We start from the raw sequence: 14,207 nt of genomic DNA, 5'->3' as shown, positions 1-14,207 counted from the left end.
TTGTGTATGTGAAGAGGTTCTGTCCCCATGGGAGCAGGCTATATAAGGTGACTTTGCCCTGGGCGGGCTTGGAAACTCTTTGGAACCTTCTTTTTTATGCTAGAGTGTCCAGGGAGGTTGTACTGCCCTCTAGCTGAAATTGTATATAAATGGCTTTTCTAACACGGTTTCTGATTAGGACATTCAAGAGTATTTCACAGAACAAATTAGCTAGAAAAAGCTAAGTAAATTCTTTTTTAAGCACACAATTTTCAGGCCCATTTTTAGATAGTAAAGTGGTGCTCGGATTCTACCCAAAATGAACTATTTGTTAATCAGAGGGTAAAATTGCTTGTTGGACTTACCCAGCAGGGGACAGGACTCCTTTTGTGGCATGCCACAGTTGACACATTTGCCATTCCTATAGTCCCGGTAGGAGTCACAGGGATATGCAGTGATAGCACAGTTCTCTCTCAGAGAAGAAAGGTACAGGTACACGGACCTCTGATGGTCACACTTAAAATATTGCAATCCTTGATCATAAAGGGAACGATGAAAGAGTAGAGCAGTCGTAGCATTTAACAATAATATGTCACACATTATAGGCACACACAGTTCACCATCTGTCTGCTATAGGCCAAGCACTGTGCTAACAGCTTCCATTTAACCCTTACAAAAACCTATAGATCAGCATTCATACTGGCACGTGGCAGGATAAAAGAAGATAGGCGTGATCATCTCCATTTTACCTAGTAGCACATTGAGACTCAGCTTAAATGACTTGACCAAGGTCACACGACTGTTATGTGGTTGAATCAGGATTCAACCTATGTCCTTCCTTTGTCAGTGAAAATAACAAGAAAGATTCAATGGTAGTCAGAGTTTCCCCAGAGATTTTCAGCAGAGCACATTAAACTAGTAAAGACATCAGAGAAAGGGGCCATTGAGGAGTAATTGTTAGAGGAAGATCCCCAAGGAGGGCAGGCACAGGAGACAGCTTTGAAAAAGGATGGGGGATGCCTCCACCTTGGGGGCAGAAGGAAACAAGAATGTAAAGACTGACCTTGTAAACTAAAATGAGGATACATAGAATGGCTCCCTCAGGTGAGATCTTTAATCTAGGTAAAAAGGCAAATCTAGATCACCTCTAAGAGGTGAGGGTTTATAGGTGGGGAGATTTTCAGGATACAAGCATGAGGAATGATTGTAGGGAGTTGGCAAGAGATAAACATGAGGATTCTGTGACGTTATTGAGGGCCATGGAGAAGTAACCAAGTTTTCCTGGACCTTGTACTCAATTAACCAGGCTCCGTGACAGCTCCGGAATGTTCTCAAGCCAAGGTGGTGGCTGACATGGCAGAGACCTAAGGGGGTCTCTAATGGGATTACATTCATGAGAGAAGCCCAGTGGCAGGGGCTCTGTTTCTGCTACAGAGTGAAGGGTGGAATGAGAAGAACTGAACAATAGGAGGTGGCACCAGAAGCCATGAATGGGCAACAAGAGGCGAGAGGCAAGCCTCTAGTTAATTCCTGGCGGGTGCCAGGTGATGCAGTGGTGAGACAGGAGGCCAGCAAGGCATGGAGACGGCGTCAGGAGAGTTGGACATGATGAAGCAATGCAGCACACAAAACTGAGAGGTAGTTGGAAGGTTGATGGGTCAGATGATGAAGGGGAACTGGGTCCCAAAGATGGGTAATCAGAGGAGGTGAGGATCTGAGTAGGAAACAGTGAACCAAATAAGAAAGGAGTTATGATTGTGAGCTAGTGGTTTGGAGAAGCACTGTTGCTTGAGTCAGAACAATGTTTCTTCTTTCCGCACAGTCCATTTATGTATGCCCATAGAGGAGCTCAGTGAAGGACAGAAATAAACTAGGGCAAGAGAGGAGAAACTTGGGTTGGCATGGGACCAAGCCAGACAGGAACAAATCTGACAAGTCAATATTTACTTATTGTTCCTGGAACTTTCACTTGCCAAAACAATGATGTTGATAACAATACAGAGAATGGCCTTTATAAGCAAATCACATTATCTTGGCTCCTCAGAGGTATTTACCCTACATCCTACAGGACAGGATTTGAACACACACCATTTATGGTGAAATATGGTTGACCCTACTTATGCCATTTCATCTGGATCATTTTCAAACACCACGTCCCCATGGGGCCATATACAGCTACCGTTTTGTAACAAGATTACCTTTTTCTAGAATCATATCCATGATTGTTTAACTTTCTCTGGCAATGATGAAATACAGATTAAGAGCACCTAGGGATGGGTTTTTTATCGGAATAAAATACTACTATTTTATGTTGCCATCTACCGTTTTTTTTTTTTTGCTTTGTGAAGTTTTTCTTATTATAAAATAATACATGTTGATTTAGAAAATACAAAATAATGGGAAATAATGATGCAAAAATCACCCAGAAGTCCAATATCCACAGTTCACCCCTAATAATTATTTGCAGCATTTATGCTTGGTCTTTTTTTCTATACTTACACATGTACAAATACACATTTAAAAAACAAATTGGGATGATACTGTATAGTTTTGTGTCATTTTCACTTAACATCCCATTGTAAGCATTTTCATTAATCTGAAAATATGACTTTTTGGCAATTATATTCCTTTGTGTGGGCATATCATAGTTATTTAACAATTTTCCATGTTGGATATTTAGATTATTTCTTAAAATGCAGCTACTATAAATAATACTATGTCAGATATTTTTACACTTTGATTTTTGTTTACATTTTCCATTATTTCTCTAGGAGAGATTTCCAGATATGGAATTTCTAGGTCAAAGACACACCTTTTCATGAGAGAGCAATAATTCATAATAGCTCTTAATCATATGGTTATGGTTACTTATTTTTTAAATTTATTTTTTAAATGAAGCATAATTGGGGCACCTGGGTGGCTCAGTCGGCCAAGCGTCCGACTTCAGCTCAGGTCATGATCTCACAGTCCGTGAGTTCAAGCCCCGCATCGGGCTCTGTGCTGACAGCTCAGAACCTGGAGCCTGCTTCAGATTCTGTGTCTCCCTCTCTCTCTGACCCTCCCCCGTTCATGCTCTGTCTCTCTCTGTCTCAAAAACAATGAATAAAAAACATTAAAAAAATGTTTTTAAGTGAAGCATAACTAACATATGCTGTTATATTAGTTTCAGATGTACAATATAATGGTTCAGCAATTCTGTACGTTATTCAGTGCTCATCATGGTAAATGTACTCCTAATTTCCTTCACCCATTTCACCCATCTCCCCTTTGTCTTTCTCTAATTTCACTTAGCATAACAGCCTGTGGATTCATCCATGTTGTGGCAAATGATTTGATTGATTCCCTTTTATAGCTGAGCAATATTCCATTGTGTAAATATACCACATCTTCTTTATCCATTCAACTATCAATGGATACTTGGGTTGCTTCCGTATCTTCATTATTGCCAATAATGCTGCAATGTTTTGTTTTTTTTAAGTAGTATATTTGAGTAATAATTTTTCATTTATATTTATACTCTCTCTATCTTCTCAGATGATTTGTTTTCTATTAAAAACTATTACCCATAGAATGATATCAGATTTTTGAAATATGCCTTTTTAAAAACCACTATTATACAATATATAAAGTATTTGCCCTTACCTCCCAATATTGTTTTGGGGCAACCAGGTTGATCCAATCCTCCATTTGGGTAGAAGTCTATGTTTCCTAATGGCTCCTTGTAGCCCAGTGCTAAAGGAAAATATATTATGGTTTTATTTTTGAACTTTTCACATCATGTAGCTCATTTGCCTGAAGGATATAGGCAGGCATTTGTGTTGTTGTTGTTCTACATATTTAAATATTTTGCTCAAACCTACCCAGCTAGTTAGTTAGGAAGCAGGGATTTCCAACTAGGAGATTATAAAGACAGTAGGGGAACCTATTTCCAATATTTCTCAAGATGTAAGGGAGTTTTGGTCAGTCATTCACAGCAAGACTGATAAAACTGTATGTTTCTTCTTTATATTTGGCTGGAACCTTCTAATTGCCAGTGCTTCCTGGGTCTCTAACTGCATTTGTGCCAGACTTTAATTAATAAAAAATGGGGGGAAAAATGAAGAAAAAAAAGAAAGAAACAGGAAAAAATGAACTTTTACTTTGTAAGAAAAAAATTTTTTTAAGTGGAAACTCTTCTAGAAAACAGGGACCAGGAAAAATATAGATTGATTTAATAATTGCTTATTCTTTTTAACCTTATAACTACAAACTAATCGGTCAAATGCTTGAATTAAAAGACTTTATACATGTATACATAGTGTACCATTGCAATAATAATAATACCTGTTATATATGGAGAACCTACATGTGCCTGTGGGGGTTTTTATACCTTTTATACACCTTTCCTCTAACATTCACACTGTCCAAAAAGTGGCCATTGGTAAATTCAGGTGAAGTAAGTTACAGATGAAGACACTGAGGATCAGAGGACTTACAGAATGAAATGATCCCGCTAGAAAGGACAAAACCTGGGATCTGAGTCCACCCCTGCCTGACTGCAAAGCTTATTCTTTCCTCAAAATTCACTTTCTCTCCAGGAATAAAAAATAAATTACTCTATTCCATCAAGCATTAAAATGGCATCGAGGTACTGCACTTAAGTAAGGTAACGCTTTGCAAACTGCGTCGTAAGAATGCAGCTGTTTCCTTTAAGGCCAACAATTGCTGAATACCACATCAGAGAGCCCATGATAGGTGATCAAGGGTTTTTCAGGTGGCTGTATCACAAAGAGGGTGTATTATTAAAGACTACTCTGCTCTGTCCCCTCAGCCTTCCAAGGTCCCTACTCTAGTTCTTGTCCTAGACGTCTGTATATAAAGACTCACCTTTAACATCACCCAAACCCTATATCCTATACCAAATCCCAGCTATGAAATCAGCACCATAAAAGATGGAAATGGCCAGGAAGATCCAGAGAAAGTTGGAGAGCTAAACATGGCTCAGAATCGCTCTCCAGAGAGAGACACAACACTGGAACTTATCTTTCAGCTTAAGAAAACGAGAAAGACCCAAGAAAAACCCAAAAAATGGAAATCATGCATCCAAACCCTGCTGCATATGTGGAAACATTTGTCCACACAGTGTGAAAATCACCCTGTCCTTGATTGGTCAAGATGGTCACTTTAAAAATAAGAAAAGTTGATGGGAAACCTCCACTCCAGCAAGACATCCTGCATCCCTGCATTAAACCAGTGTCCCTTCAATACCTGGGTGGATTTGGAACCCTGCCCCGCAGGAAAAGAGGGAATCTGGAAGAACCTGATCCACCCCTGCATGAGGATCCCCTCAGGGGGAGACTCTTTAGGAGTCTGGGAGCCGGGTGCTCACTGACCCACAAGGACAGGAATGTTACCATCAATGTCGGAGTGGATGACGTCAACAAACTGTGCATCACCGGGATCTAATCTGTCCTCGGGAGGTCTCCCGTTGAATAAAGGGCCCGCAGGGTCGAGACCTGGAAAGAAAACGGAGTCAGCTTGGTAGCCCCACGCCATGAGTCACCTGCAGCCAGGCTTTTGATCCCTCTCCATGAGGATGGCAAGTAGGCTGCAGGGCACGCTCGTGTGGGCCAGCACTCGCATTCCCTTCCTGCTTTGTCAGCCTCCTTTCTACAGCCCCGTAGCCTTTTCCCACAGCAGAGGTGGTGCCCTTTGAGAATGGCATCCAGACCCCATTAGGAGCTATATCTTGTGCAGGGCTCAATAGCAGGGAGCACACAGACGTGGGGACCAGGGACATGGGGATAAACTGGTTCCTTGGGAAAAAGCACCTGAAGGTGCATATAAAAAGCAGATGCTATACTTATCCTGATTCTATTTTAAGTGATCCAGAAACCCCACTCAACCTTTCCTTCTTATTATTAATAAAACTCCTGTACAGTTTCAATTTTTATTCATATATCCTAAGTCATATGATCCACATCACAAGCCTGTTAGGGAGGCAGGGTAGATATTATTCCCATTTTACAGATGCATGAACTGAGGTTCGGGGAGTTGAAGTATTTTAACCAGAGTAGCAGCCTCACAATGCAACGAACTCTCTCTATGGAGCTCTTGGTTTCATTGCACTGGGTTTGGCAAGCTCAGTGGGAAAGTATGAAACTCACTGGTCAGGCCAGATATCAAAGAGGGATAAAAAATGGGTGTCAGTTCCTGCAGAATTAACCCACTCCATAAATGCCTGAGCTGATTTCTTGCCCTTGGTCACTGTTAGCTGGGCATTCCTAACCATCAGCTGGAAAAACAAGAGTGCAGCTCCTGCCAGGTTCTAACCACAGCTAACAACTTTAAAACAATAACAGGAAAACACCAGAGATACTCAAAACCCTGCTTACTAGAAACCTACCTGGAGTGAAGAATGTTTCAAGGATGTTTCAAAATTTTTAACCTATCGGAGCACCTGGGTGGCTCAGTCGGTAAAGCGTCCGACTTCAGCTCAGGTCATAATCTCACAGTTCGTGAGTTCGAGCCCCGCGTCGGGCTCTGTGCTGACAGCTCAGAGCCTGGAGCTGCTTCAGATTCTGTGTCTCCCTCTTTCTCTGCCCCTCCCCTCTTCACGCTCTGTCTCTGTCTCAAAAATAAATAAATATTTTAAAAATTTTTAACAAAATTTTTAACCTATGAAAGACATTTTAAATTTTGTTTTTAATGTTTTTTTTATTTTTGAGACAGAGGGAGACAGAGCGTGAGTGGGGGAGGGGCAGAGAGAGAAGGAGACAGAGAATCTGAAACAGGCTCCGGGCTCTGAGCTGTCAGCACAGAGCCCAATGCAGGACTTGAACCCACGAACCGTGACCTGAGCCAAAGTCGGACACTTAACTGTGCCACCCAGGCGCCCCCTGTGAAAGACATTTTAAATAGCGTCTTCCATCCCCTGGGGTTAGATATAAAATCCAAGAGGTAGCATTCTTGCCTCGACTTCCCTGGTTCTAGCCTCAATCTTTCTATTTCTCCTCTGCCAACACTTTGCTTCCTTGAGGCTTGTCTTTATCTGCCTCCTTTCCTTATCTTTCTCTTCCCCACCCCTCCAGCTTTTCTTCTTCCTTGGTCGGTTCTCAACTGAAACTGATGTGAGATGGATGAACACCCAGACACCCAAGTCGGCAGGACATCCTCAACACAGCGTGAGAAACTCATAATCTTGGAAAGAGTTTGGTCAGGAAGCCCTTCTGGTCTAAGGAACAGTCAGAGCCCCAGTTTGTAGCAACCTCTGGATCTATAGCAGATAAATTGGTTTACTATATAACATTCAAACCAGGGCAAATTTGAGAGTGATGAGGGCACTATTGACAATTATGTCAGGACAGAAGGCACAAATGGAGACAGGGATAGTGAGCTTGGATATATGATCACCTTAGTGACAATTCGTAGCAAATAATCAGCTTACAATGTCAGCCAAAAATCACAGTTAAAGTGCCCAATAAGCAATATATTTTGTGTGGACAGAGACCATTGGAGTCAGACAGATGTGACGTGGGGCCCCAAACCTAGCATCAACCAGCTGTATGACCTTAGGCAGGTCACTTTACTTCTCTGAGCCTCAGTTTTTTTTAATCTGCAAAATGGAGGTGGAATCAATGGCTACCTCAGAAGACATATAAAAGGACTCCTAGATCTGAATCCAGAACATTTTGAGATTATTATAGACTAGAAACAAAATGGGAAAATGGAGCTCTTTCTTATTGCCTAAAGATCACCAAGAAAGTGTCTAGATAGTGCTCATTGGCTTTTATTTTTTAATTTTTTTTAATGTTTATTTACTTTTGAGAGAGAGAGAGCGCGCGCGGGCGCAGACAGAGAGGGGCAGACAGAGAGGGAGGGGCAGACAGAGAGGGAGACACAGAATCTGAAGCAGGCTCCAGGCTCCAGGCTCCAAGCTGTCGGCACAGAGACTGACATGGGGCTCAAACTCATGAACTGTGAGATCATGACCTGAGCTGAAGTCCGATGCCCAACCGACTGAGCCACCCAGGTGCCCCTCATTGGCTTTTATTACAGTATTAACCAGTTAGAGAATTTGATGAAAGTCCTAGACCTCTCCCTGGACATCCAAAATATACCTCTCCCCAGGACAGACAGCTGACATTTTGCATGCAGTTTCAGGGGCCTCATATTCCCATCCCCAACCTCACCATGAACTCTCTAAGGCACCACTGTCCAATAATGTGAGCTACGTATATAATTTTAAAATTTCTAGAAGCCAATTTTAAAAAAGTAAATAGAATTAAGGAGAATTATTTTTTTTATTTTTTTAAATTTTATTTATTGATTTGAGAGAGAGAGAGAGCCTGTGAGCAAGGGAGAGAGGCAGAGGGAGAGAGAGAATCTTAAGCAGGCTCCATGTTCAGCACAGGGCCTGACTCGGGACTCAATCCGATGACACTGCGATCATGACCTGAGCCAAAATCAGTTGGACACTCAACCAACTGAGCCACCCAGGCACCCAGAGGAGAATTAATTTCAATAATACATTGTATCTAACCCATTTTATTTAACCTAGCATATCTAAAATATTATCATTTCAACATATACTCCATATACAAAAATTGAGATTTTTAATATCCTTTTCTTTTTACTTAGTCTTTGAAATCCAGTGTGTATCTTGCACTTACAGAACATCTCAGTTTGCATTAGCCACATTTCAAGTGCTCAGTGGCTACATGTAGTTAGTTAGTGGCTACTATATTGGACAGCATAGCTCTATGGTCATTTCTCAAAGTATGGTGTTCAGACCACCTGCATTGTCTGGTTAAAAGTAGACTTCTAAGGGCACCTGAGTGGCTCAGTCTGTTGAGCTTCCAACTTCGGCTCAGGTCATGATCTCACGGTCTGTGAGTTTGAGCCCTACATCAGGCTCTGTGCTGACAGCTCAGAGCCTGGAGCCTGCTTCAGATTCTGTGTGTCCCTCTCTCTCTCTCTGACCCTCCCCCATTCATGCTCTGTCTCTCTCTGTCTCAAAAATAAATAAACATTAAAAAAAATTTTTTTTAAGTAGACTTCTGGACCCCACCCCCAGAGTGCTGATTCAGCAAGTTGGCATTGTAACCAGCACCCCTAAGGAGATTTTTTTATACCCTTAAGTTTGAGAAGCAAATGTAATATATTATCAAGTGATGTAGGTACTTGGAATATTTTAAAATCCACTTATGCTCTGCCATCTTGTGCTAAAGAAGCTAAAGAGAAATAGTGGTGCCTGGCTGGCTCAGTTGGTAGAGCATGAGACTTAATCTCAAGGTCATGAGTTCAAGCCCCACACTGGGCAGGGAGCCTACTTAAAATTAAAAAAGAAAAAGAAAAACTAAGAAGTTACTGAGAAACCAGAAGATGTGCCTGGAGAGAAAAAACAAAATGTCAGAAGAAAGAGAAATGGAAGAAAAAAGCCACCATTACAGGCCAGATAATTAAAAGCAGAACCATCCAATTGGGGGAGTTGGGTATGAATTTCATCCTTAGGCAACAGACTAAGTTCCCACTCTACAATCTGGTGAACCCAGTCAGAAAAGGTGGTGGAAGGTGAGCAGAGAAGGGGAACACTTCACCCCTGAAGCCGCTCTGGAGAACAGCTGAGATTTGACTTTGGGGATCAGAGAGGATGAGGAATCCGGAGGACATGGGAAAGTCAGGGGCCACAGAAAATTGAGCTGTGGACCATTAGCTGAGTCCGGGCCACGTGGGCCCAGAGTGGAAGGCAGACTGGCTTGGGGAATTTCCACGGTCAGAAAGCAGGTTACACTGCACTCACATTCACAATAGTCATGGGAGCAGGTTTGCTGGGAACCAAGCTGGGGGTGAGACTGAATGAAGTAGTGGTGGGCTGGAGCCCTCCAGGCCCAGGACTGGAGGGCAGATTTTGCTCACCTCTTCCCAAACTTTGTGGTTATTAATGTCAGACTGGTAGCTTGAAATCAGCAGTGGTGAGAGTATTCAGACCATGGAGATCAGCAGACACTAAAAATCAGGACTTTTTTTTTTTTTTTTTTTTTTTTTTGGAGAGCTGTTCAGGTTCTTAACACACTCTCAGGGAGAGTCCCACCCATCAGAAGAAGAGTTTCCAACAGATAAGGGACACAAGCAGATTCAAGCTACCTGTCCTTTGATCCCATAAGGGAAATGAAATTTTTTAAAAGGACATGTTGCAGTCTAAAACAAAAATAATAATAATGTGAAAAATGTAAAAAAGCGCTCTGCCTCCCGAGGAAAGCAGGTAAATAAGATGAGGGAGGCCTTGGCCCCTGGTGTGAAAGTGAGAGAAAATATCCAGGAAAAACAGAACAATGTGACCTCAAATAGCAGGGCTAAAGGAGACATCCATGATGCGCGTGACCGCGCGCGTGTGTGTGTGTGTGTGTGTGTGTGTGTGTGTGCACGCGCACATGTGACACAGAGAGAGAGAGAGAATGACTTGCCCAGGGGTACCAGGAAGCACATTTAGAAACAGTGGCCCTAAAAGTTTACCTCACAAGTATAGTTGGTTTGAATCTCTTCTTCCTCATTGTCTACTACCCTCCGGATTTCCTAGATTGAAAATAGTTCTCTGTGTGTAAGAATGGATTCTGGGAAGGGTATGAATGGGGGGAGAAGACTTGAGTCTCTGAAACAGAAAGCCTCCCTCATCCCATCCTCTGTAGCTGTGGAAAGTTACTGGAGCAGTAGGCAAGAGAACCCAGCAAAGGAACCTTTGTTTGGGATTTCACCTGCTGTTTCTGAGTTTTCATTTAGCTTTGTCCTGAAAGCTGATATTCAGAGAGTAAACCCCTCTATCAAAATTCCCGTCTCATTTTCCTATCATGAGATTCCAGCTGTGCCTGGGGATGGAAACATATTACGTATGTAGTTCAGGCTATATTAGATTAAATGAAAGGAAGATCGCTGTTTGGACAGCACAGATCAAATCCCCATGGGACATAGCTGTTATTCCTAACCATAAGAGAAATAAAGTTACCACCAACGTTTTCTATGGCATATACAACTTACTGAGTGTTTTGCACATATTTTATTAAATAATAACCTGAGGTCAGTATTATCATGGCTTCACCTTTGCACAAAAGGACACACACTCAGAGAGGTTAAATAATTGGAAGAGCTGGCTTTGAACCCAAAGACTTGAATTGTCTGTATCATGATCTCCCAGTGAACATCCTGCCCAGGCCAACTACCCCATGTCCATTCACAGGAAGCCTTACCTGTAATTCTTCCCAGCTGCCCATTGTACATCTTTCCAACAAACCCGGATATGTGGGCTCCTAGACTTACTCCAATCATATAAATGTTGTCAAGAGAAGCTCCTTCTACCTGGAATTTTAAGAGGTCCATCGTTATAAATTGTGAGGGGCCATGGAGTTGACAACATTTGGAGAAATTGCCTAAACTTGACTTTGAAGACACTTCTTTGGAGAAACATTTCTAAGCAACTTATACCTATGAGCTCATTTAAATGTCACAACAACAAAGTAAACATTCTTCTTTGATTATACAGATGCGGAAACTGAGGCCCAGCGTCAAAGTAACCTGCCCAATATCAGGCAATTGGGGAGGGGCAGAGCAGGAATCAAACCAGTCTGTTCAACTCGACGCCTGTGCCTTAACCTTTATGCCATGGTGTCTCTATTCATGCTTCTGCTAGAAACCAAGCTGAGACATCTTTAAATCCCTCCCAGTTGAGGAGAAGGGCAAAGAAACATTTTGATAACCTCCTTTATCTTCAGGCTGGCTCAGTTAATGAATTCTCCATGGAGAGAGAAGGAAGGAAAGGAAGGGGTGGGGGTGGGGGACGACACTGACCACAGTCTGCTGGGACAGCCTGTCATGAGTCATTTTAATATTCACTTTCCCAGGGCTGTGTCTTTAGTGGAAAGCTTTGTGAAACTTCTGCTCCCTCTGGCCACAGTGGCCACCTGACCTAATTCTCTCTGAAATAGTCCTGATATAAAGTAACTTTTTGTTGTTGTTTTTATAAAGGGGGGCAATTCATGAGATAGATCACTAAATAAAATTCAAGATCTATTTAATCTTTGTGAGTCTTCTAAAAATATAAATCATACACACACACACACAAATCTCTCATCAGACCATGTTCATCAGTTTTGGTTTTTGGATAATCTGGTCAGTAAATCTTAGGCTTTTCTAGGAAAAGGAATACTTATAGAAGATGAGGAATCTCTCTACAGTGAAGCCAGAAAACCCCTAGACAAAAATCTCTCTGACCCGTAAGACACCTTTATGTGAATTAGGAAAAGATGTCCCTTCCTGAGGACACTTTACTGTTATTGGTGGGACAATATCATAATAAATATATAGATCTGTGACATGTACAATGACAGCTGTGCTCCCTTAGATGGGCAGTGCACAACTTGCACAACCATATCTATGGGCCTTCCCTCTAGGCGTTCAGTCTAGCTTCCCTGGGGCTTATTCAGGTTTTTAAAATAGTCCCTCTGTTCACTGCAGCTCTCTCTTGGTTTTAAATCTCCAGATAATGGGCCAGCTTCAATTTGCCCCTGAATGATGTCAGAGAATGCTCTCTTACCAACACCTGGTCGATAAATTTCTTCAAGACTTCTGCTACTTTTCTGGTCTTACTAGAGGCGTGGTTATATATCACAGTTGTAGCTCCTCGATTCCAATCAACAACAATCACATTCATGTCTTCTACGGAGAGCAAACTCTGTACCAAGTCCTCCATCCAAACTGGAGGGGAGCCTGTAGGTCGGAATCCATGGACAATAAAGGTGGTTTTCTTGGTCACATTCAAGTTCCCCAAAATTGTGGAGTTGATGACTTGTGCACAGGTCAGATTTTTTCTGGTGTAGAGCATCAACTTCACATTTAGTCCTGTACCGACCACTGCACTGTGAAAGCTCAGTTTGGTGAATGAAGGACATGTTTCATCTGTGTCTGAAAATAAAAATTAGATGGCATGACAATTCTTTCCTTAGCTGGGCGTCAAACAAGAGTGCTGCCCTACATTCACTGGAGTTCCTTCTGTGCTTTACAGCACCCAGCAGGAGGCTGGATCTAGTTGAATGAAGTTGCAAAGTCATACGTTATTCAGCACACATAAGTAGTGACTTCTTCTTCAGCAGGAAAACCATTTTTCCAAGTCTTACTGTCCTTCAAGGTCTAATCCAAAAGTCACCCCAATGAAGCCTCCTCCAACTCTCCCAGCCCTAATACTCTTTCATCCCAGAACTCCCCAAAACCTTGTGTATGTCTCATTGACAGCAAAATGAAAACACTTTCAGGGGTGCATGATGGATATTTACGTACATGTGTGTCTATCTTGCTGGCCCACTTCCTTGGAATGGTGTTTTGTAATCCATGTATCCCTCACAGTGCCCAGCACCTAGTAGAGGTCTCAGTAACTGCATCTGCATGGTCCAAATACCTCTTTCCTTGTCTAGAGCACCTGCCTGGGACAACAGTGGAGAACGTGATGTGCCTTGCCCTGACCCTTTCAGTAGCATCTGAAACAGTTGAACCACGGTGCCTTCTTGGACCCTATCCTTCTTTGTTCCTCAAGCAACCTAGCATTCATCCTGCTGAGTAAGCTCTAAGGATGGCTTTAGGAGAAAGGTTGGGGATGAGGTGGAGAAAAGCAAATGATGAAGCTGGAACATCTTGTCGTGGCAGAGTGTAAGCGAGTGTTTAAAAACATGTCACAAGGACCTAGAAAGCCAGCTTGAAGGGGCTTCTGCTGGCCAGATCTGGGATAATTTGAGCACAAAATAATTAAGGACAGTAATGAACTATAGACCTTTAGGGAAACAACAGATCCACGATTCTGTAACAAGCAAAGAAACAGGATAAACAAGCAAAGAAACAAGATAAACAAGCAAAGAAACAAATAAATGGAAGAGAGAGGAGGACTCTTAAGGTGTAGTGCTGAATGCCAGCTGGTAAATGTGGAGTGAACACTGGGGTTGAAACTCATCATTTGGCAGCCATCATAATAAATTGGTTATGCAAGAATTAAACTGAGGAGGTGGTTATTTTGAGAAGGAGCACATGTGTATTTCCTCAAACTTCCTCCCACAGACTGCTAATGAGTAAGGCGAAAGTAGTAACTGTGCAATGGAGAAATGGAACAACACCTTGACTAGGTTGTCAAACTAAACATTACCATTGAGGGGCAGATGGACACATGTGCCTCTTGCTGTCGTATTCCAGTGGGGAATGTATTAACCTGAACC

At 42.2% G+C, this 14,207-nt stretch overlaps 1 protein-coding gene across 3 annotated transcripts in view; it reads right to left on the bottom strand.

Moving 5' to 3' along the window:
• LIPH (lipase H) overlaps nt 1-14,207 on the bottom strand; it is a 45,387-nt gene that overhangs the window by 14,271 nt on the left and 16,909 nt on the right. For all 3 annotated transcript variants that reach the window (XM_060639450.2, XM_078453163.2, XM_060639449.2), the window contains 5 exons: nt 12,545-12,912; nt 11,202-11,310; nt 5,373-5,474; nt 3,622-3,711; nt 345-512 (listed from right to left, as the gene is read on the bottom strand). In XM_060639450.2, coding sequence (XP_060495433.1) covers nt 345-512; nt 3,622-3,711; nt 5,373-5,474; nt 11,202-11,310; nt 12,545-12,912 — 837 coding nt within the window. The remainder of the gene's footprint in view (nt 1-344; nt 513-3,621; nt 3,712-5,372; nt 5,475-11,201; nt 11,311-12,544; nt 12,913-14,207) is intronic.

The sequence above is a fragment of the Panthera onca genome, chromosome C2 (genome assembly GCF_046562875.1).
Source record: "Panthera onca isolate mPanOnc1 chromosome C2, mPanOnc1 haplotype 2, whole genome shotgun sequence".
In the NCBI taxonomy this organism is placed as follows: domain Eukaryota; kingdom Metazoa; phylum Chordata; class Mammalia; order Carnivora; family Felidae; genus Panthera; species Panthera onca.
This window is presented reverse-complemented; position numbering and strand designations above follow the sequence as displayed.